The sequence below is a fragment of the Eubalaena glacialis genome, chromosome 4, assembly GCF_028564815.1.
Source record: "Eubalaena glacialis isolate mEubGla1 chromosome 4, mEubGla1.1.hap2.+ XY, whole genome shotgun sequence".
Taxonomy (NCBI): domain Eukaryota; kingdom Metazoa; phylum Chordata; class Mammalia; order Artiodactyla; family Balaenidae; genus Eubalaena; species Eubalaena glacialis.
In genome coordinates, this window is record NC_083719.1 from 31,847,944 (window position 1) to 31,873,209 (window position 25,266).

The 25,266-nt window shown below is 41.9% G+C and overlaps 1 protein-coding gene across 4 annotated transcripts in view; it reads right to left on the bottom strand.

Moving 5' to 3' along the window:
• Positions 1 to 10,452: 10,452 nt before the first annotated feature.
• LIFR (LIF receptor subunit alpha) overlaps positions 10,453 to 25,266 on the bottom strand; it is an 88,925-nt gene continuing 74,111 nt past the window's right edge. For 3 of the 4 annotated variants that reach the window (XM_061189195.1, XM_061189196.1, XM_061189197.1), the window contains 6 exons: positions 23,366 to 23,467; positions 22,616 to 22,783; positions 18,663 to 18,824; positions 17,648 to 17,741; positions 15,917 to 15,995; positions 10,453 to 15,534 (listed from right to left, as the gene is read on the bottom strand). In XM_061189195.1, coding sequence (XP_061045178.1) covers positions 14,911 to 15,534; positions 15,917 to 15,995; positions 17,648 to 17,741; positions 18,663 to 18,824; positions 22,616 to 22,783; positions 23,366 to 23,467 — 1,229 coding nt within the window. In that variant the 3' untranslated portion in view covers positions 10,453 to 14,910. The remainder of the gene's footprint in view (positions 15,535 to 15,916; positions 15,996 to 17,647; positions 17,742 to 18,662; positions 18,825 to 22,615; positions 22,784 to 23,365; positions 23,468 to 25,266) is intronic. The other variant, XM_061189198.1, reaches the window with a different exon arrangement.

A 25,266-nucleotide genomic window follows, 5' to 3' on the forward strand; every position in this document is an offset into this window, starting at 1 on the left:
CCTCTCTAAGTGTATCTGCTATCTATTGCCACAATAATGCTGCACGACAAACAACCACAGAACTCCAGTGGCATACCGCAAGATGTGCTGATAGCTTCCATGCCTCGAGTGGTCAGCTTGGCATTTCTGCTGATCCTGGCCGGGCTTGACTAGGCGGTTCTTCTGGTCTCAATGGGACTTGTTCACATGTGTAAGGTGGCTCGCTTATCGTAGCCTTGGCTGGGATGGGGAGGTGACTTGGGTCTGCTCCGCCCTCCTGCTGCGACCCGTGAGCTAGCCTGACATGCCCTTCACTCGGTGATGGAGGAGGGTGAGAGCACCGGAACTGAGGTCTAAGGCGTTTTACAGCCTAGGATTGGAACTGCCTCATGTCACCTTTGCCACATTGTGTTAGTCAAAGTCCGTACATTCAAGAGATGAAGAAATAGACTCTATCTCCGTTGTGAGAGCAACTGCAAAGTCACCTGGCACAGGGCATGGATTCAGGGAGGGTGGAAAAATAGGGCCATTAGCGCAACCAATCCACCACTGCAAGTCCTGTGCTGTTGAGGAAATGGTGCAACAGGGATGAGGTGGCCCCTGACGGGAGTTCATCCGTGGGCTCCCTGGGGCTGCGCGGAGGCCTGGGAGGTTGCAGTCGCGGGCCCAGCAGGGGGAGCAGCATCTGCCTCTTCCAGCCCTGCCTGCTGTGACCCTGCTGTCCCCCCTCCGTCCACCTGCTGCCTGGTACCTGGCAGCCGTGTTGTCATTCTGAGGAGGAGGGCCTGGCAGGGGAAGGGATCTGCGCCATGGCTTCTGGGCAGCGGCTCTGTGGAGGGGCATGTCAGAGAAGGCTGGCTGGGCTCTTGGCTGGAGGAAGAGGTTTGAGGAGGAGCCAGGGAGCTCGAAGGTTAACGCCATCCCTGTCCCACCCAGGAAGGATATTACGAAGCCTGGGTTACTGAAAAGCTTTTGTCCCACAATCAGCATCTGAGGAAATTCTCCAGAACTTCCCATGTGTTCTAAGCAAGGACGGCTGGGGTGGTGTCAAGAAGGGGAATGTTCTTGCTTTTCCTACAAAAACTGACTCGCGCACCGGCACGTGCTTCCTCTAAGCTCGCCTGGGGGCTCTTTCTCAGAAAGGTCTGCGGGGTCATCTTTGTCCCCATGCTGCCCCAGGGCCCGAGGAGCGGCAGCTTGTGACCCTGCGACTCAGGCACCTCTGAGCGGCTGCCGGTCTCCCGCCCTCTTCTTTGCCTTCCATTTCTGGGCCCAGGCCTGTCCAGCCCCCAGGCCCCTCCAACACAAACGGGCCCTCTGCTTTCCACATGCCCACAGCCCAGGCTTCTGAGTAACCGGTGCTTCCCTTCCGGTTTCTTCGCCTCCCTCCCTCCCTCCACCGCCCACCTCTTCTCCTCTCCCCCTGGCAAGGAGCTGTCTCCTCCCCCGAGTGGGAGGAGGGATCTCGGAAATGTGCCCGGAGCTGGCGGGCCCAGCGCTTTCCACTTGGAGGAAGTGCTGCATTTTTCACCTTTCACCCAGAAAAATAGGATTCTCAGCAAGCTTGTTTTTAGCACAGAGAGCTCCCAAAGGAAAGAGAAGAGCGAGAAGGAGGGGCTCGCAGCCCCTCTCAGAGCTCCGATAGCCAGCCCCCTGCCTCCAAGGCTGCTCTCCCCGGGGAGGGATGCACCAAGGGGCAGCCTGTGGAGGCCTGGCTGAGGGCGAGAATAAAGGCAGAGAATTCCAGCTCCACATGGAAAGACGATTCATCCTTGAGGAGAGGGGCTTGGACGGAGCATTTACTGCTTGCTTCCCAGTGCCTTCCTGGTCTCTTCTAGGAACCCCCAGTCGCTGCCCTTGCAGGTGGAGGAGGGGAAGGTGTGTGCCCTGAGACAGCCAGGCCCTTAGCTGAGAAGGGTGTGTGCTTAGCTGGTCAAAGGCAGGAAAGAAGAGCTCTAGGACTACCATCCAGAAGGAGCCCAGAGGGACGAGGGCTGCCAGCACGGAGTCCAAGATCAGAATCCAAAGTAAGGGATTTGTGCTGCTTTCAGCCCAGTCTGCATAGTTACTTGCCAAGATGGAAAAGGGGGGTCATTCAACTGCATCAGCACTGGGTATTATTCTACAGCTCGCACTAAACAAACAAGGGAAATATCAGTGGCCCTGCCTCAGCCTTGGGGAGGCCGTGGAGTACGAGGTCTGAAGGCATTTAAGCTGGTGCGCGTCCTGGTGGAAGTGACAGGCTGTCATTAGGAAGTTCCATTTTACAGGTGGCTATATTCAGCAAAATGACTAATCCAGTTCTACAGCATGGTCTGGCTGCTGAGACAGGCCCTGTGAGTAATTGCACTTCAACCTCATGTTCAAAGAATGTTCACATATTTGATCTCAGCAACAGCCCTCCTTTGATGACAGCCAGAGCACATGGGCAAGGCCAGTTTGACTCACAAAGACAAAAGCCGGCCAGAAAGACCAAGTGACTTGCTCCTGGTCCTACCACAGGGCACAACCACGGTGCTTCACTGTGGAACTTTTCTACCCCTTACCCAACCTTCAGTCAGATGCAGCGGCCCGTGGACCCGAGGCTTGTTCAGGGGCATTCTGGGGCTCCCTCCGGTTAGCTGTCATTGGCAGGAGAGTCTTGTGGGTGAGGGGGATTTGGGCAGAGGCCAGTCCCCTAGTGTCTGCCTGCTGGGCTCTCATCACAGCTCCAAGTCTGCTTTCTTCCAAAGCTCTCCCATCGCAAGGACGCCGGGTTGAACAAATCTGAAAGCAGAGACCAGAGCCACTCCATCGGAGAGGGATTCAGGGCCCCCGACAGGCAATGAGATCTGGGCTTAAAGTCTTTTCCTTCTCTCCTCTGGCTTCTCCTCCACAAATAACCTCCAGCACTCAGGGGAGTTGCTGCAAGCCATTTCCAAGCAGTGGTGTGCTCCCCTGGGCCCTTGCCCGGCCCTGGCCAAGCTGAGAACAGCAAGAGCAGGGCAGGCAGCAGAAAAAAACTCCCTGCCTCTCCTCCTCCTCCTGCCCTTGCTAAGACATCTTTATCCTAGAAAGTGCACGGCTCCCAGGAGCACTCGCCTTTTCCTGGAAAGACGTGCGAGAAACTATGTGTCTCAGCGCTTGGGCTGCGTTTGCTGCCTTTCTCGTTGTCTCTCTTTGTCTCTCTGACTTGCTCAAGATCCAAAAGGTTTACCAAGGCACAGAGATCTTTGAACACGTGGTAAGGCCTCCCCCCGTGTCCCAGCTGCCCACCTTCAAGCAAGGGCCTGGCCTGGGGCTCTGGCCGCCTCGGACAGCCTGGTGCTAAGGGCTGCACCTCCAACTTGGCTAAAAGGGGACTTGGATGGGAATATCTGTGAGAAGGAAGGCCAGGGAAGCACAAGGAATCTGCTCATCTACGCTCATTTAGAAACAAAAGCAACGGGCACCAGGCCAGAGGATTAGCTATGGAAAGCCCTGTTAGGAAATTGGCTGAAGGAAAGTAGAGGCAGAGTAAAGGGACCCTCAGACAAGAGGACTGTGGAGGAGAGAGGATCGGGGTACAAGGCCTGCTGCATGGTGACTCCCAGCCCTGGCGGCAGGCATGCCTTGCTCTCACAGACCTTAGGGTTCACAGGGCAACTGTGGGCAGGTGGGTATGAAACGGGGGGCACTGTCCAGTAGAGTAGAAAATGTGCCCAATAGTTGTCCAGGCCACATATTCGCCTCAGAAATAGAATAAGCTGTGTGATCTCCTGGTCCAGCGCCTCAGAGGATTTGCCCAGGGTTGGGGCCTGATTCACGGTCACATGACTACCTCTGGCCTGGAAGCCTGAAGTCCTCGGAGTTTGTTCGGAGGCTTTGGGGTTGTTAGGATGGGGTGGGGATGTGAAATGATTTCCTGGATCCTCACAAGCACTGCTGGAGCGGCCCCTCCGTGGGTACTCACTGTATGCAAACCAACCAGGACGAGGCACCGGGGAGAAGATAAAGGCCAGTGAAGTCTCTGTTCCTCAAACCAGCATCGGCCAGGCCTGTGGGGTCCTTGGAGACTTGGGCCCTCTTCCAAGTCCACTGGGCACCTGCTTCCCCAAAGCCAGCAGGAGACCGTCTTTCTGAGAGGCCCAGTCTCTCTTGTAAGAGCTCTCCTCATGAGGTTAGGCCCGCCCTGTGCAGCCTCCCTTTTCGTTAACACAGGGTCGACTGATGAGTAACCTGATTGTGGGAGTGCCTTCCCGTCATAGGCACAGGCCGGGCCACACTCCAGGGGGTGGGATTGTACCAGGTGTGTAGAGCCAGGCCCAGGAGTCCCAGGGACCATCTGAGAATCCGCCTCCGCCAACCCTCTTCACCTCTGACCCCAGTCTCTCCCACCTCCAGACCGTACTTCACCAGAGACCTGCTTTGTTTCCTTCAAGTGCACTTTACGTCATGTGCTGTCCCATCCGAAGAACGTGCCCCAGTCTGCTACTTCCCCAAACCATGAGCCAAACCAAGACTCCCAGGATGAGAGAACTTCTATTCCCAGAGAGCATGGCAGTCTTTTAAAATTTCTCCTTATATCAATAAATATTGCAAAATCCTGTTTCCCCTGGGTCCTGGAACTGTCACCAATGACTAGGGGCCCAGCTTGGAATTCAGTGGATGAGCCCTGAGCAGCCCCTGCTCCAAGCTCCTGCTGGCCGCCCCATCATCTTAGAGGAAACGGCATGTAAGCAGTAGAACTCTGCATTAGGTCAAAATCTCCACTAGTCGCTCAGTGGTGAAAACCACATATGACAGCATCACGGGCCAGTGGCACCTAGTGTGAATTCAAGTGTGGCTTCTTAATGCTGAAAAAAATCAGTGCCAAACAGCTTCATCTGAGTTATAAAGTCATCCATTATTTAATGAAAAGTGTGAACAGTACAAATGTCCAGAATGCTGAATTTAAAGAATTCGTCTATACTTTGGAACCTTATATATCCATGAAAGAATAATGCCATAAAATATCCTATTGATATTCAAAGATTTTCAAAATGTTATATAAAAGAATCAAGTTCCAAAATGGAATATACAATATAATTTTATTTATATGCATACAGGTACAAACATATGAAAATATGTGTAAATATATATATACATACACATTCACATAGAAAAATGGCTGAAAGGCCAAAAAGTAAAACGTTAAAAATAGCTAATGCTGCATGAGAAGGTTGAGGGATTTTTTTTCTTTTTCCTTTTATCTCTTCTCTAGCTTTTCTTCAGTGAGTCTATAGTGCTGATTTATTGTTCAGTCCACTCAGAATATCACCTCCCTTCTTTTGGGGGACTGGTCCTCTTCCAACTCTAACTATGTGGTACTTGCGGAAGTGGCCCTTGAATAGAACTTCTGTTGGGCCACACGACTGGACCAGCGATGGACACGTGACACAGGCCGGGCCAACCAGAGTCCTCCCTGGCAGCCGGGAGGAAGGGCGCCCTCTTCTCTCTGAATGTAAGGCTGTAGACTTGGAGGAGCCTGAAACCACGGGTCCAGCTCTTTGGGGACGTCTGGCCTGAGAGTTTCGGGTGTAGAGAAGAGGTATGTGTCAGTTCTGGGTGGAGTAGGAGACTATAGCCCAGTGCAGCCTGCAGCAAGTACCAGGGCACCTGCCCACCAAGTAAATGCCTGGGAGATGGGGCAAGGATTGTCTCCTAGAGAAGCAGATATGCGATTGTGGAAAGAGAGATGGGGGCAGGAACGAATCGCTTGGTGATGCAAATTGTCACTTGGAAGGATGGAGAGAACCCGACAGAGAGGGTGAAATACATTTTAAAGCGGGAGGAGGTGGGGAAATGGGCAGTGGGTGGGAGAAGGGCCCTAACCTGTGGTCACTTCCGATACAGCCCATTTATCCCCTATCTGCTCCTGTCAAAGAGATAACAGGATGAGGGCAAATCTGCTTTGAGAAGAACAAAGGGTAGCTGCATGCAACAAATACTGGAGCATCCACCATGAACAGCAGGATCTTCTCCCAGATGACCTGGGAAGACTCCTTCCTCTTCCGAGGCATGCCAGCTCCACGAGGACTGCCCTGTCTTTCCATCCTTGGAGACTCTTCCACAGGCGTATCACCTCTCTGTAAGATAACATTTCTAATATCTAGGGAAACATATTAAACTGCTTTTTCTTTCAAGGCGCAATTATTCAAAGAATATTCATCAAGCACTTGTGATGCGGCGGACACTACGCTAAGCTCTGTGGATGCAGCCGTTCAACTCCTGCTATCAAACGAAGCCGATCGGACCGCGGAGAGGTGGGCGTGCTGGGAAGGCAGACGACGGGGCTCCCAGGAGCCTGGAAAGACTTACTCTGAGCAGCACCGCTTAAACGGAGACCGGAAGAAGTTACCCAAGTGAAGAAAGGTGAAGGCTACAGCATCGGGTCCCGTGGGAAGAGATCCCGTGCTTTAGTTAGCAGGCCTCCTGCTGGCTAACTCCCCTCTGGGTACCTGAGAGATGTCACTAACCTAAGGTGCATCTAAGCCAGTTTTAAGGCATTTACATCTTTAAGGTGCGGGTCAGAAAGTCCGAGGTGCTCCTGACGTTTCTCAAGGGATAGAGGAGCGCGTAACAACCCGCCATCTGTTCTGTCGGGAGCGTTGTGTCCGCCACCCGCCATCCCCACAACTGCGCAAAGGTAGGTTATCAAGACCCACAGCTGAGGTGAGAGGTGGAGGAATTTATCCGGGGTCGCCCAGGTAGTCAGTGGTGGTGAAACTGGCCGGGAGCCAGGGCTGCGCAGCTCACACGAGGCAGCCACTGCCCGGGGCGTGACACCTGCAGAAGCCACAGAAAAGGAAAGGAGCCACAAAAGGTGATTGAGAAAGTCAGACTGCAGGTACATCTCTGAAGAGGGTGCGTCGTCTGCACTGGTCCTTGGGCAATTTGGGGCCAGGAAGGGCCACGTGTTGTTAATGCTCTGCTTCCTCAAGGCTTCCCCGCCTCTCCATCAACTCGAGGAAAATGTGGGTGGGGTGTGTGTGCAAGGCCTCTAGTGCCAGGAAGAGAACCAGACCCACCCTGCTTCTGAAGGCTGAGTCCAGAGTGAAGACCCAGCTCTGCGGCCGAGATCAAGTTGGCTGGGGACAGGAGGGGGAAAAGGTTTCAATGTCAGCTGAGACTTGAAATTCTTTCTCATCTTGCAAACGTGTAGGGATGGGTAATTATGAGCTCCATGCACAGCAGTTGTACTCATTTTAACATGATTCCCACTTAACAGTTTCTATCAAAATCATCCTTAAAAGCTTTTCTTGTTTCTTTAATCTGAAAGTAATTACTCTGGGATAAAAATCATCTCGGGTTTAATCCCAAATCAGTTTAAGACATCTCTTGTTACTTCAACTTCATTGGTTCTTGCAGACTGAATAAGTACTTTTAATTCAATTCTATTATTAGTCACTCCGGGGGAAGGGTAATGGATCAAATTTATAGGCCACTGAAAACCAATTCTTACACAGGCCTTTTGTAATGAACTTGTTTGTACGCTAACATTTTAGTGTAATGTTGAATACCATACATGAAAAACATTACTCATACACCTCTATTTTGCTTTCCCCTAATAACTACATCATTCCTCTCCTTTTGATCCTTTCAAACTTCCTGGGGTTGATGGTGCTATACATTTTGGCTCAAGAACTCACCATCTGGGAAACTAGATATGCACTGAGGTCTCCGTAAAGGACAGACCACATGTACGAGCTCTTAAATAGTACTTAAATACTAACATGTGTTTCACAGTTAATTTAAAATTGGTGTCTACAGTTTCTTCATTAATACATCAGTTGTTACTCTGGGTGAGCGTAGGCTACAGAAGACTGAAGACTTAACTTCTCCCCTTATGAAATTCTATTTAAGATCACTTCATCCTTTAAAATTACTGAGGTTTTGCTGAATCAATGACTCTATTTCCAAATTCAAAAAGTTGATAATAAAATTTTGATATATTTCTAGAATTTCAAGAAATGTTTAGGTTATCCTCAGAGGAAAAAAATTAAAAACCATACTTTAAGGACCAGTATTTATTTAGTATGTGTTTTATAATGTTGGCTCCCCACTATCTGATTATTTTATGGTAACCTGTCTGGTAAATAGAATATAGATTTAAGAAAACTTATGGAAGGTTATATCAATGGCATAGCAATATATTAAAATATTAAAAATTTAGTCAGAGCCCTATGTGATTGCTTCATAACCACTATAATTCTTATGAGACAGAACCGAAAGTATTAACAACAACAAAGCAGGAGCCACTTCTCCTAAGTGCTTAAAATAGGAGGAAAAAAAAAACCCAAAATAATGCCCAGATCTGTCAGTGTAAGTTGTAAGAAAATATATTTATTTTTTCCATGACAATACTATGATAAAATTGTTAAATACATGCATGTTTTAAAAACAAACATAAGTAACATCTTTAGAGTTAACAGCCAAGCATACTAGTTTTACATTTAAGGTGTCTTAGTAATAGGTTACTTATATTCTATGTTCTTGCTATTAACCATGTCTCCCAAAAGATATGGAAACTAAATTCTGAAATTATACAATGATATAAAATGTCCAAATTTTTCCTTCTAACAGCAACATAATCTCCAAATTTTCATAAGGTAGAAAATACTTCAGTTGTCGTCTCTGTAAGTGGAGTTGTTTTATTCCGTATTAAACTCGGACTTTTGTGAATCAGACTGAATATCACACAAATATACTGCAATCTATAGTTTGCTTCCTGCATATGTATATTTAAATGTTTCCTGATATGATTAAGCACGATTTTAGGTACAGAACATCACAACTGATCATTCAGATTAAAAAAAACAGTCTGTAGTGGTAACATTTCAAGAAATGAAAAATGAAACAGTTCTGGATTTGCAGTTTCTCCCTATCTTTCAGCTACATTTGCACCTGACCAAACAAAAATTAGTAAACAGTTACTAGTATTTATAAAAAACTGAAAATATTTAACATATAACATCCCCTTTAAAAAAACACTCATTCTACAAACAACCTTATAAAAGACAAAAACATATCTGTTCACAGTATGTGTATTTTGTAAACAGTAATTCACTATAATGCAATTTTGAAAGTAAAAAATGGTAACTTCCTAGCATTATAAGGACCTCTGACTTGTGGCCAGCTAATGAAAGAGAAAGAAAGGTAACACACTCCTACTAGGAAAACTGAGTGTTCTAAAATGACTTTACCTTTGGACATACCTTAAGGTGGCACCATCTCAAATTTAGGATGTCTCTCTATCCAGGCCAATCTTTTTCAAGCAATTCTGAATTGAAATGTAAGAAAACGCCTTGCTCCTTTTGGAGAAAATAATTAGATAAAACAAATCCCAATCCCAGGGTATCATGTAATACCTACCCTTCCACAACAGTGAATGGAATAGGGTTTCTTTTTGTGTGTTGTATTCATAACGTATTCACATTTTTCTGAAACATTATGTTGGAAGGAAAAAATTAAATTGAAGGATATATCATAAATAATAGGAAAAAGTACTGAAAATCAAACTGGGGACAGAGTATTTGAAAAAAAAATTTTATGAAAATCATTATTCAGTACTGTTTTCTACGATCAACTACAAAAATACTAATGTTAAGGTTAAACCTAACAGTTAACTTGTCCATGTTTTTTAATTAAAATTGCATTACCACCTAGAAATCTTCCGATCTTTTATAATATACCACCGGAATGCTGAGGAAAAATAGTAAGTTCAGAAATTGAAAGTTACCCATTTAAAATGGAGTAATTCTTAAGGGAAGTACATTTTAAATGTATAAGGAAATTCAATACATTTAAGTGATCCATTCAATCAGGTATACGAAGTATTTTTGGCTTAAGTGCAGCATAAGGTCTATATTGTTAGTTTTTTTGTTTGTTTTAAAGTTCTGATTGGCTACTGCAAAGGCAATCTTAGAAGATATATGTAAATGTAATAAAAACCAATTCTTTAGCAATTAAACATTCATTTTTTTCCCCCCATTCACATCTCTCAGTTTTTAGGGTATTCAGTTATAGCAACCAAAAAGTAACATAAGTTATTACTGTTTTGTATTTGGTTAGTATTTAAGAGCTTTTGAATTTATTGTTTCTACGTTTCTTCAACTAGGCACCTGCACATAGGAAAAAAAATTCAGAGGGTTTCCCTCTTAAAAACATCACTTTTCATTTTCATAAAAATGTTGCACAGTTAGAATTTGTCTTGCACAGGTAAATTCTCTTGATAACATGGACACGTATAATCCAAAATATTAACATTCTTAATAGAGGAAGAAACAAATGCTACCCACGGTTAAAATTAATAGAATCCTGTCATAACTCAGTATCATAATTATAAGGGTTTGGATATATTCAAATCACATTCCCTGAAATTTTACCATATACAATAAAGCCTGACATTTCAATGAACAGAATGTTGTTCTTTAATCCATTATCAGCATTAAAAATAGTTCTTTTGTATTATAATTAGCATGAATATGATCATGTAATAGTTAAGACAAAAGTACTAACTGAAAAGGAATAAAAATCTCACCACCCTATTGAAATAAGAGGTTTAAATATTAATAGCCCTGGTACAGAATCCATGGAGGTATAAATAGACCAAATTCAAAACAAGCCATTAACAATGATATTCTAAGGTCATGTCTAAAAGCTGCATTTCCAGTAAGTTTAGTCACAACTTATTTTCTTTTGTGAAAGATTTTCTCCTGGATATAAAAAATAAAGATGGGCATGCTACCATGAAACGTTGTTTCAGCAGGAAATACCAGTTTAAAATAATGCTTTGAAGAAAGAGTTTATCAGGAGAATGAGTGCTTATCCTAGTCAGTTAAGCTCACACATCAATGTGCTGTTGATGTACTAGAAACACTTGGTTGGTACAAACATGTCCCACGTTGTGTACCCATCAAATAAAAAGATACTGTGAACACTTAAAATTAGGTTGGAATAAGATATCTAGTGATGCTTCTGCATGAGTCTTTCTCAAGTTTTCACTCAAACTGTGGAGTCACTTCTAGAGTAGATTTGAATCTTCAAGCCAATGGTCTCAGACCTACACAAGCTAGATCTTGACACATACCACCTTTCAGGAAAACTCTGTTGAATCTGCACATTCTGGGATGGAACTCAGTCAATAAAAAATTGACTGAACTTCCACTGATTAGCTAATGATCCTACATTTGACTTCTGAGATGCCCAATTTTATACTTTCAAAATAAGGATAAAAAGGCATTTTATAAAAGATATACAAATTTTAACATGGTTCAAAACAGAAAACAGTAAAAATTAAATAGAAAAAATAAGTTTTATCTGGTTATGTGCCTGAGCAGTAGAACAACTTGACATAACATTTTCTGCATATTGACAGGTTAGGGAGTACTTTCATTTCAAGCTATCATAAAATTGATTCCAAATTCCTTTTGGAAGAAAGTGTTCCCTAGTCTCCACTAAACTACATCTAATTATTCAAATACAGAAAGGCCTGTAACGTTCTTTAAATTTGGACGGTATGAAGACAATTAAGAAATTACAGGACTAATTTCCAACAAGAATACAAGTTGCATGAAGGTTGAAGAATGTGACTTTTACCACAGTTTCCGAGAGTGCAAGAGGAGTAGATGTTCTAAATGCAATCCTTCAGATCCGTGAACCATGAAAGCAATGCTGGTATGGAAAATGAGGCTGAAACTTTTCCGTGAATGGCTGCCTCTGTGTCTAAGCTGCAGGAACAAAGCACCTCTATCACCTAAGCACATAAACACCCAATTCAACTATCCAGATACTCGGGCCATAATGTCAAATCGAGGCTTCTACAGGTTCAGCACACTGAAGACTTCAATTGTATATGGATGCTAATCCACGCAATACATAATTTACAAGGTCTGTCTAATGTCAAAAGCCTAGCTAAGTCTTCCAAGAATACTTTTATGTTAAATATTGTTTATTTAAGATGGCCACTCACAAGAGAAATGCAGTCAGAATGACCACCAGAATCTCCATTCCTCACAAGGGAAGCTTGATCTGAAACTGGCTGATAAGTTAACTGGCTTGTAGGAGATGTGAAAATGTATCCTTTACACAGCACTAATCAAGACATAATGGGATATACTTCTGCTTCAGACATTTAGAATTTTCTAACCAATGATTGGGCTCTAGTTGGAAACTTTGGCAGGAAAGAGGGGTTTCCCAACTATTCTCCCAGTCAGGAAGTGCTGGAGGGAACACATCTAGCCTCCCCTTCTAAGCAGCCTTTGGTTAGCCCTCCCCCAGAAAGAGGAGCTAATGTGACTGGACAGAGAAAGGCCCTATTAGACCACCTGTCACCCGTGTGCATGGTCCTGGCACTGACAAACAGTGCACGTTTACCAGGGTCTCCAGTGCCACAAGCAACCAGAGATATGTGACAGAGGGTGTTTTCTCTCTCCCCAGCTCCCTCCCCTCGCCCTGTCCCCATGTGCCCAGGTGGGGCAGGGGTTGGGAAGTAATCCCTTCCCATCTGCAGAGCAGGTCTGGCTATCCTCAATTCAACGGGAAAAGATAAGGAAAACTGTTTTGACCTCAGACCTAAACCACACTCTTCTAAGCATATCACAGGTTATAAGGAGCCTGCCCAGACTAACAGAGCGATACTCTGCTTCTCATTAACCCAGTGATCCGGCGTATGGATCTCCAGAGGCAGGGGAGAGGTGAGCTGCACTCTGAATCTTTTTCATGCAGAAAAAGCTGTGAAGTCTTGGATGGAGTGATAGGACTCAAGAGCCCCGGTGATATTCACCATTAGCCAAACAAATGAGTCATAATGTAGGTTAGACAGGGCTCTGGATACAGATGGTCACAGTTGAAACGCATATGCATTAATGGCGGAGATCAAACAATCTCTTCTGGCCTTTTCCCGTTACCTCAGGTTAGTGGAGTTTAGATCAGTAAACTTCTACCTTGGCCAACACTTATCCTAAAGAGAGGAGGTACACGACTGGTGAGTTTTGATGGGGAAAAAGGCATGAGTTGGGGGCAAGAAGGGTGTGGTAACGACAAGCTTCTGCAGGGAGAGAAGGCAGGCCCAGGTCTGAGTGTCTGGAGTGGAAGCAAAGGGAAGGAGCCCAACAGGAGAAATGAGAAGACAGAGCGAACTGTTTACAGGTGGCTCTGGTTTGATATAATTTTCATTGTTGAAAATTTCTGTGAGCTATTATGTAGTTTTACTACACTATTTGTATACATAATTAATTGTATTTCACTCCACATGTTCATATATCAAGAAGCTCAGGAATTTAACTGAATCCTAGCAATTAAAATCAGGATTCATAAACAGAGTACCTAAACAGACTTTCTCCCTTGTCACACTTATTGTGGCTTTTTTCCACAACATGGTTTTTACAACGATACATTATGGGCTAGAAAAAAAATAACTGATTATGTGCAAACACATTACAGAACCTCAGATGATAAAAAAAAAAAAAAAGGCATATCTTGACTTCTTTAGATCTTCCAAATTTTCAAGTACTTTGGCCTTAACTCAAAATACATAGACAACCTGAGGGCAGGGAAAATATACACTTTTTAGATTTTCAGTTTGCTTTTCTAAGAACCACATTCATTCTAGACATCACTTAATGAAAACCAGCGGTGGGCAGAGGATGCTGCGAGGACACAACTCTGGACGACGCCCAGAGCAACTGCTGCACCTTTAATACGGGTATGCCCACGGATTCAAAGCCGTCTTATGACATTCCACATAAAATAGCCCTTGAGTAACTGTCCCTGTAAGACGCATTATCTTTTTAGTTTTACATGTAAAAATCTGAGGACTGAATCAGATAGTCTGGACTGATGACCCTTTAAGAGGGAGGAACTGCTAAGATGCACAATGAGGAGGAACACCTGCTAGAAGGTGTCAGAGATCGTCACTGCCTGGGCAACCGGGGCTCAAAGCATGGTCTTCTCAGGAGGGACTGAGGCCAATCCGAACTATACAGACGGCTAATGCCGCCAGATATTGCTTAGTAGTCGTCTCAAATAGTAAGTCACTGGAATTACATGCTTATGAGGAATATTGAATTTGCTCATATATTTATAAAGCTGACACTGTCACCAAAAAACAAAACAATGAATTTTTTTTTTAAACTTAAGATCTATAGTCCTAGACATTTAGTTTTAAATATTAGGGCAACCTAATAAGGGAAGCTAGCATAAAAGCTAAAAAATAATGGAACAGTGTGAAAAATCTTCCAAAGCAAGAAAACATGATTCTGATTTGAGCTGGTCAGTGTCATGCTCGTTTTCCAAGTTTGTACCCCTGAGAAAACTGTTTGATAACCATTATACAGTAGGCACAGAAATCAACATACTTTATCAAACAAAACACTAAATAGGTGTTGCTGTTGATACATTAAAAATTATATTAATTTTCTTAAATGCGGTGGATAGAGAATAATGTTAAAAGTTTTAAAATCTGTGCTTGTTTTTCATCTAGAATGGAACAAATGTCAGGCAAATAAACATCATCTGTTACTCTGACATTTTTCTCCCTTGCCTGCAAATCTGCTTACAATTCCATAAGGTATATGCATGAGAAAACCTGATGAACAACAGAACAGAATACAGTTGCTGTGGGATTTGTTTTGCACGTATGGACCAGGCAGTATCCGTTATTGAAATGCTTCCTAAAGGTAAAGCAATGTTAGAATTCTTTGGCTCGAATCACAAATAGCTCCAAATTGTGAGTTGTGTGGACTGAATTTCTGAGTTATTGTACTTTGGCTTTGAGACCACATTAAAAGCACATTAACACTTTCAGTGTAACTTGCATGAGTGAAGTCCACCTCACTAGCAACACTTCACAGGATCCCTCCAAGGTGCCCAGTGCTGACCCGGCAACAGGAGCTTATTGAGATGGTAGACTGAAGTGACAGGGAGACACTGTTAATCGTTTGGTTTGTTCTGAAAAAAGTTTGTGAAGGACCAGCCTCCTCCATTAGATTTAGGAGAATCTTCATCTTTAGGAGGAATCAAAAATTGTCGGGAGTTAATGGAGCATGGACTTCCAAAAGAGACAATTTCACTGTTGCTGTCTGTGGACCTAGGTGAGTCTGGAGATACTAAGTTCCAAGTATTTACATTTGCCTGAGGTCTGTAACCTGCAGTTTTGTCTAAATCATCATCTGCAGCCAGATCTTCTACAGTAGAAGTAACGAGGAGGTGCATTTGTGGCTTATAGCCTGTCCCCCCTACAAGGTCGTTTTCTGGTTCTTCCTCTGGTTTTGCCTGAGGCTGGTACATGGACTGAATGTCAATGTAAATGACTTGTGAGGCCCCTCCGGCTTCATCCGCTCCTGGGTTCACTATCTCTTCCTCAATGACCGGTGGACAATATGACACAACCACATGGTTTTCCGGTTGCGCATCAGTGCTATCTTCTGGACGCTCAGCTACTGGAGAAATTATTTCTGTATCTTCTATTTTAGGAACTGTTGATCGAGTTTCCAGAACCTCGACATTATTTGGGGTACAAGGATTCATTTCCAATGTTTTAAGAGCACTGTTTCCCTAGAAATAAGTTTTAAAACAGGGATTAGGATGCCACAAAAAGCTGCTGCAATGCCTCTCCTACAAAAAGAAGCATTATTTTATAGTGTTTTTCACAGCTGCTTATAAAAATCTGTCTCTACTATTCTGTAGTGCATACTAGAGCAAAGCTACTTTCTTTTCTACATATCAGTATTTTCCTTGGTCTTAATAGTAGTGAAAAAAAGACCATGTACAAACAATTTAAAATGAATAATTTTAGAAGTTGAGCAGATGTTCAAGCACTGCTATTTTCTCAATACATTTTACTTTGGATGACACTGACATGTTAAAAACTTTTCACAAAAAACTAAAAAAAGGAAGTCAGTACTTCAAAGGTAAACATAAGAAAATAAAGGATTACCTCACAGACACTCTTTTGAAACTGTAAAGCTTTACAATTTTCTGGATTTGGAATATCAGGGTAGAAGGTTTCTTTAATCCTTTAAATAAAGATGATTAAGTACATTTAATAATGATAAGATTATCAATTAGACAATAAATAAGTTAATAAGTTATCAGGCTTATTCTGACGTTTCATATGAATACTCTAATGAATATCTGAGATAAAAATGGAAGATCATTTTCAGCGTGATCAGTCACTAGAGCTTTCAATACAATGCACTGAGAGGTTCCTATCTGAAAAGCAGAAACAGTACTTCTATTACTAGAACTACAGTATCTTATGTATCTTATGGAAATGGAGAGCAAAGAATTAAAATGGTGATTGTGCTATCAAGTCAAAAGTCAAATACGGGCATTACTCATAACCAAAATATTCATACTGCAGACTGGATTCAGCACAGTCAACTACTTGGGAACATGTTCGCATTACGTAGTTCTCTACTGCTCAAAACAGGCTCTGGATTATCAGAAAAAGGAAGGCTATTAATCTTGAGCAAAAACTAAACACAAACAAAAATGAAATTTGCTTAGTGCCCTATCACATTTATAGCTGTTAAAAAACCTTTATTATTTGAAATTCCTGCAGGAAAAAGAAATGTTGTTAATGTAAGTCCGAAATGCTCTAACTTCTAAACTATCTCCTAACTTTATCTTTTTTTTTTGTATTGAAATCATTTTTTAAATGTGATTTTGGGTAATGAGAATATGGTTACCAAACAGGGTATTCTACAGTTCTAAACTATTACTATTTTGATTTATAAGCCAGGATTGCTAGAGTACATTCTCTTCTTTATCATGAATGACGGCATTTCTAAGGCCAGTGAGGACAGTCTATGCATGAACATAGCCAGGTGCCACAAGCCCAGCCCAGGACAGCTCCTGCTGGCTGACCACGAGGCACTCTCTCCCGAGCCCCGCGCTTACCCTACCTCACCTCACTCAGCTCACACCACTCCCTCGGCTGCTGCACCCAGACACACACTTCTCACTTTCTCCAGAAGATCAAGCTCTTTCCAGTTTCTGGGCCCTCACAGAATCTATTCTCTCTGCCTGGCACATTCTCTCCCTCTCCTTCCCCTTCGGGACCCTGCTGCAGTGGAACTTCCACAGGGATGCCTGACCACCTCCTGTGACGTGATTGCCCGCTATTCTCCTCATGCCGCCCGTGCCCTTCCTAGCACCCACTCACAATCTGTACCCATATATTAAATGCTTATGGGTTTCACGTCCATCCTCCCCACTATCCTATAATTCTAATGACCATTCTTATTTTGTTCACCAGTATGTCCCCCTTCACATGGGAGGGGTCATTCTTATTTGTTGAATAAATGAATAAATGACCAGAGTTTCTAAATAGGTCACCAGGACAAGTGATACCTCAATCATTAAGCTACATTTAATCTTGCATATAGCTATTGACCTATTTATGCCTGTAAATATTTTTTTAGTACAACTGCTATTACTTTAATTAGTAAATACAGTAGGGAAAAATTTTACACTTTCACTTTGTTAATTTTAAAATCTTTAAATAATGTGCCATGTTCTTTCCTAATATTAATTCCAATATTAATTCTGACCAATACAAATATTTTTTACTACCTTGTTTCCACCAAAAAGTTGTACTTATTTTTTAACACATAAACTAAATAATCATGCCCTTAAGGACAAAACAGCAAGAGTAAACCATTACCATTCTCGTTTCCGATAGCAAAGGATACTCGTTACCACTCCGACGATGACAGCCACTGCCACTGGGATGAGAATGGCAATAATCAATCCCACAGCTGAAAAGAGAATATTGCAGATATTAAAATCAACATTTTTAGTATGAACTAGAGAATAAATTCGCATTATCAGATATTTAAGTCAGTAGATTATTTGAAGAAAAAATCCAAACTGCTCCAGGGAAACTGAAAAACTATTAAAATATAACCTTAAAAAGTACTGTAATAATTTTTATACTAACACTTAAATTCTTCAGAGCAGCGTTTCTCTACCTTGGCACTACTGACATTTTAGGGCAGATATTTCTTTCCTGTGTGTTCTGCAGGGAGGAGGCTATCACATGCATTGTAGGAAGTTTAACAGCATCCTTGGGCTTCTAATGACCAGAGACCAGTAGCACCAACCAAAAATGTCACCAGACACTGCCAACTGTCCCCTAGGAGGAAAAATCACCCCCAGCTGAGAACCATCTCCACATGGTCCTTTATTTAAGGGCATGTATGAACTCCAGCCCAGGGCTAGAGAATAAGCCCGTGATCAAATGAAAGTTCTCTGCTGTTGACAAGCTAGTCAAGTCCATCACTCTTCTCTACTTTCCATCTCAAATTTATGAGCGTTGTGCTTTATGCTTTTTTTTAAGGCTATTTCTTACACTCGTCCCTGGATATGTCAAAAATCACAGAATATTTCGGGTAAAAAAATTTTAAACCAGTTGACCGTTATATAAGTTCAACATGAATTTAGAACTCTAGACTTCAGAGGTACCCTTAATTCATTACTTTCTTAAGTACGCATTAGGCAATAACTGGTAAGAATAAATATGAAGTCATCTCATGGCCTTTCAATACTGCCCTCTACACACTATAAAAGTGTAACAAAATGTGAAATTTTAAAAAGGGGCGTTCCTATACAAACAAAAATCACTAGAAACACAATGCACTTAAGTTTGGAAAGCAACTCGATGACAACATTTAACTTACAATTTTCCTTCGTCACCACAAACATGCTCTTCTCTGGCCCCATTCCTCCATCTGTATAGGCTCGCAAGACCAGATGGTAACTTGTTTTACCTTGAAGATCAGCAATTCTCAGTGTCTTCTGGGATATGTCGGTAATATTCTTAACCTTTATGTCAGAACGACCTATTTTTAAAGTGAAGAAGATTATTACTGATCTCTATACCATTTTAATCACATGGTTTTACTCAAACCTGTCACATTCACACCCTTTTTAAATGAGTCTGAATGCTGGTCACCTCCAGGGCCAAGGCCCATGGAGCCAGCCAGAGCCATGTTCAAGTTCTACCTCTGCCAGGTAGTAGCTATGTTACCTGTAACTATTATTTAAACGCCTCTGAACCTGAGTTTCTCTAACCATGAAATAGAATATCACGACTTAGCTCTCAGGGCTCTGTGAAGTTTTCGTGCACATTCTCTAGAATAATACCTGGCCTATAGCAGGCAATCAATAAAAGTCTCTTCTTTTTCTGTTACTAAGAGCATGAAAACCCACCGCAACCAAAACCCACTGGGGCAGGGACACTGTCACTCGGGCTGATCATGCCTGTGAGTCAAGTGAGAAACTCAAGGAAGCAAGATCATAAATCAACAGAGATCGCTCCAAACCACGCAGGAAACGAGGCAGTGCATCTGAGTTCTCAAATGAGAGATGAGAGAGGACGCCTTTGAACCATTTTGAAAGGAAATGTGGAGAACTGTTTAAATTATTAAATTATTTTTAAAATTTTAACCAAAAGAATGCAGTTTAATAGCTTAAAACTAAATCGTACTATACGGCTAAAAACAAAAAGTAGCAGTCCCCTGCCAGCATCTTTCCCCACCACGAACAATCACTTCAAACTCAAGTTACCGGTCTCTTTGGGTACTGACTTCCATATTTTGAAATAAACTTAAATTGGCAGTGCTTGATTTTTAAATATTAGACATTAGTTCTAACACACAACCGCTACCCCTTCTCCCCTCGAGCCCACATCATTCATAGAGAAACATCAAAAAATTTGGTAACTTCAGTGTTCACATTGTAATGATCATATAAATACAAATCACTACTAAGACAAACTGCTCGGTATGATCATGTTTCCTTTCTTATTTTTCTGTTGTTATAACTGCTTTTCTTCCTTATTTGCTTAATGTACCAATTACTGATTCGTCCAACACCCTTGAATGAATATTCCATACAAGTTTCCATGTGGTCCAAAACAACAACACCCCAGTGCCGCCACTTCCCCCAACTGCTGCCCACTCCCCCCAAGCTGCTTCCTGAGGCGTCTGCTCTGCACTGGAAGTCTTCTAGGTGCTCTCATCCTAGAAGTCCCTGCCCCACTATTTCCTCGGATTGACACACACTCTTCTGGGAGCTTCTGGAGAAGGGATACATGGGGGAAGTAATATGTGCAGCCTTCCATGTCTAAAAATTTCTTCATTCTACACTCACAGATAGTAGTACAGATACTACTATATCTGTAGATAGATTGGCTGAGTACAGAATTTTAGGTTGAAAATAATTTTCACTCAGTAGTTTGAAGATGTAGCTGTGATATCTTCTAGTATCTGGTACATTGTTGAGAGGCCTGCTACCATTCTTATTCTTGATCCTTGCACAAGAGATGCTTTTCTGATTGTTTCTAGGATTTTTTCTTTATATATCAGGTGCTCTGAAAATTCATGGTGACATACTTCAGCATAGATCTTTTTCTCTATTTATTTTACTGTGTGTTTAATGGCACCTTTTACTGTATATACTGAGGTCTTTCAGTTTTGGGAAAATTTTTTCTTGTGCTATTACTTTGATAATTTCCTTCTCTCCATTCCACTCTTCTCTCTTAACAGAACTCTTATAAAGGAGGACAGTGCAGGTCTTTGACTCAAACTCCAACTTTCTAATCTTTTACCTCCAAGTCTTCTCCTTTGCCTTTGTCTCATTTTCAGAAGAATTTCCCCATTTTACATTTAATTTCTCCACTTGTATTTAATTCCTTAAAAATTTCTTTGATCACATTTTTAATTCTAAGGAATTCTTAACTGTCTTCTGTTTGTTCCTTTTTATAACAACATGTCTTTTCAGTAAATACAGTATACGTCAACTGTCCAAGGATAGTTTTGTTTTAAATTTCTCTGTTTTCCCACATTGCATCCATTTCCTCTGGCTTCTCCTGGTGTCTGTCTTTCAGGTTAGAAGCTTTCTCAATCATCTGGTTATCCCTGGCTGCTTGTCATGTTCGAGAGTGAGCCACTAAAAGGCTCACTGGAAGCCTGGTGTACATAGGTGGGGTTTACTGGTGGGTGGGCTTCACTTATATCATGGATGAGGAATGACCAGGTGGGTTCCTGGCTTTTCATTGGGATAATCCCCCAAATATCAGCATCTTTTATGTCTTTCCTCAGAAACCACTTACTCTAATCCTCTCATCTCCTGCCCAGAAAACAGGCCTAGCTGATGATGTCCTATTAAGCAAGTGGGAAGGAGGAAGAGGGAGAGTCACACGGTTTGCTACAGCGTCCCTTGTCTGGAAGCTCTCTGGTCCAGAATAAACCTCTTGTTCTCATGCAGGGGAGAGAGCACTCACATGAGCTACATGAAGCTGGTGTAGGACTTGGGGGTTCTAACTGCTTCTTACAGACTTACAATCAACTCCCGCTGTTCAGCCCAGATTCATCCTAACCATTGGCCTCCACTTCTGGCGCTGCAGGATGAACCAAATTACTTCTTACTGATGCCCAACTGTCCACCTAGACTGCCCGCCCTCCACTCCTCTAGGTCACTTGGCCCACTTCCACACCCAGCGTTTCCAAATCCTCTTTTGTGCCTCTCCAGTTCTCTGTGTCTTTGTGGCTTTATGCAGTGTTGTTGTTTTTTCTCTATTTTGCTCTAACTTTAGTGACCAATCCACCCTAACTAGAAGTCTACATGTTAGAATTTTAACTGGTTCAAGTGTAAAATTTCTGAGCACCTGAGGGAAATTACACTAGAGTCTGGATGTTTGCAGAATCTGATATTTAGGGTTTCCCTCAACTTTGAAGGTTCAGGAAATGCAGAACTTAGTGGTCTGGGGGAGGCTCATGTTTACGCAGCTGCTCTCGGGACGTGACTAAGCTAATGCCCAGTTGGTCAGCATCTCCCTGTGGCGTTGTTGTTCTCTACTTGTCAGGCATTAAATATTATAATTAAAATGGTTTCTTTCCAAGGAAAGGTCATTAAGGAAAATAAAAGCTCTCAAATTGAAGAGATGATAAGCTTGTGTTGTTCAGCCATGAATAAAAAGCATCTGACTTCCAACAGAAATGTAATTTAGGGTTTAAAGCCAAAAGTCTGCACAAACATTTCTGTATTTGTAAATTTGAGGATTCTCAAAGGTCTGTGGACATACACTTACCACTTGTCAAGGACTGACCGTACTTTTTAAGATTTAATAGATACACACATCCCCAATCAAGTCAATTAAGTTTCCTAGCTCATTAAGGTCGTGGCTAACTGTGTGGATGAATCTTTGTCAGATAAAAGGAGACTCTGAAGCCATTCTTTAGGTTCCTGAGTTTTCTCCTCCATTAGTGTAAGTACAGGAAGACCTTTTTTTTTTTTTTTAAAGTAACCTTCATAAGATGCTATGTTATGGATCATGCAAGATTAGAAAGAGATGCTCTCTGTCCTGGGGGGCTCACAAAGGCCTCAGAATAAATGATTTAAATGATTTCTGAAAGACTACATGCCATTGATCACATAATAAAATCTTAAAAATCTCATATTCATCAAATGACTGCATTTTCACTTCCTTATTTTTCAGAGCGTTCTGGAAATCTGTATAAACTACTCAGTAGCTCCTTTACTTCTTTTTTTTCTTTCCTCCTTTTTTTTTTTTTTGTAGTTAATAAAGAACTTCTAAGAAACAGTATACTTATTCTAGTAATTTACTTACCTGATTCCAAAACCCTCATCTTAGATGTGTCTCTCTCTCCTTTTTCAAAGTAAAATAAATACCCTCTTAAAAAGCCTCTAAGCTCTTCCACAGGAATTTCTTCCCATTTCACTAATATCGAATCTGCAGACGTATCCTCAACAGTAAAATTTGGTGCAACAACTGGAGCTGTAAAAGGAAAAAAGTCAATAGCTAAAGGAGGGTTTACTAATACAGAGCAAGACATTAAGGTTTAATGAGATTTCTAGCCTCAAAAATAGCTAAACTTGTAATGAGAACTTTATTTAATCATAAACTTTCACAGATATTATCACAAGCACTTTTGCTATGAAGATACAAAGGTAGAACTTACAACTTTCAGACATAAAACATATCTAGGGAGGTAACCTATGCAAAATCTTTAAATGGCTACTAGAATAGGCTTTACTCATATTTCCCCTCTTTACTGATAGTCTTGAATAAGTTAATAGTTTTAAAACTTTGTATAAGTGTAAATTAAGTATTTTTGACATCCAAATTAAGATTTAATTTTCTTAATGACAACAGTAAAATTATGAAACATAAACATTAAACAAATGAAAAATAAGTAATGATAAATAATTTTACAGTTATCATACAAATTATTTTTCTTCCTTGAACTAATAAACATCTCAATTCAATCTATTTTTAGAATTCAATCTTAAAACTGATGTTGTTTTATAATTTCTCATATTACCTTGAACTCTAAGAAAACTTACCCATTTAACTTACCCAATTCTTCTACATATCCAATTATAGAACGTAGTAATTGATATCCTTGATTTCTGCACCCGTACACAAAAAAATTATATCTTACACCTGGTCGAAACTGATCTATAAGATGAACACAACCAGTAAACGTTCCTAAGTACATATTACTATGAATATTTTAGAAATATCAAATTTATAATAACTCACTTTGAAATTTCCAAAACTAATTTTAAAAAGGTTACAGAAAATCCACATTTTCAAAATTGGTAAATATTCAGATTGAAAACTGACTCAACAAAAATTAAACTCACTTCTGTTGTAATGAAAAGTTTAGTATTATAACATGACATCACCTTGAAGGGAAAAATTGGTAATCAAGGCTTTCATTTTGTTCCTTCAAATTAAGCAATGACAGCTTCTTCCCAGATATGGTCTAGGGTCAGTTTTCTAACCTATCCCAGGCCCATGTCATGCCTCTGAAAAAGCCCTTCCCTAACTAGTGTTATTTGTGGGTTGGAAAGAACCCACTGCTCTTCCCTTGTTCCAAGAAGCAGATACTAAAATGTCCACTCTACTTGGACACTTCAGTGTTAAAGGAAATGGGCTATAGAGTCTACTCCTCTTTACAGCATCAGCATTTAGTGCCCTTGAGTTAACTCCACAAGACATACAAGAGAAGCACCTTAACTTCGATCCAAGTGAATCACTTTTAAATGCCTCCTCGATACAATGCAACGTGGTAAAGTGTTAGGACCACAGAGGTGGATATATAACAAGGCCCCTGGCCTGGAGCAGTTGGCAGAGAGGTGGCAGGACAGATGAGGAGGGGTAACCATAAGACCCTGTGTTAGACTAGAGGGATCTATCACAGAGCCTGTGGCCCCTTCAATGAGGGACCAAGTGAGCCTAAGAAGATCAGAAAAAGCCACCAGGAAGTGATATTTGAACAGAGCCTTGAAGGGTACTTAGTAGCTCACCTGCAGTGATCAAGGAAGAAGACACTGCCTGGGGGAAAAATGGCAGCCTATGGGATTGCATTTAATTTGTGGAATACAATTATTCTAGTGTGGTTAAAGCACTTGCTCTCCGATTCAGAACACCAGTGGTCTGCAGGCTCAAAAGTGAGATGGTTACCTCTAAAATCACTCTGCAACTTTTTCTGGGGGGGGGACAAGTATACTTGAGGTTCTGATTTTACACCACATGTATGTTAGTAAATCTGTACCTAGTTTTATATTATGATTATGCATACCAATATTCTATAGCGTTCTTCCGCCTGAAAAAGAAAAAGAGCCTGAGGGGTTAGAGCACCAGGAATGTGTTTTGAGATCATAAAAGAGAGAGGATAGTTGAAAGAGTGGGTGACTGAATAAGAAAGGAATAGGAAACTTGCAGGTTTTGGCCACACCCTGTCCTAGCAGCAACAAATAAAAGACAAAATCCCCAGCCACTTAAAGCTCTGAATTGCTTTAAAGTTAAATCCTGGTGTGATCACATACCAGTTTTGTGACCTTGGGCAAGTTACCCAACTTCTCGGAGCCTTTGTCTTCTGAGCCACTACAGGGCCTTTGTTCACCTGCCTCAGCATCAAAAGTCCTCCTTTTCATCCTACAGGTCTCAGCTTAAACTCACATCCCAGATATTTCATCTAAAGAGACGCCTCTTCACATCACTCCACCCTGCCCCAGTCCATTCTGATTATTCTCAAAGCCCAGGTGAGAAAGGAGGGAAGAGGGGTCAGAATTTATACAGAGAACACTACAACTGTGTAAGGCTCAGGCAGCTACACATGTTGCTCGTTAGTGACGTAAGCTGTAAAAAGGATAAAGGCGACCATCAAGTCATTGGCTAATTATTCACGTGAAGGAGTCTGGCTGTATTCCAAGTAGAACTGGAAAATAACCTGAAGCCACATGTAGGAA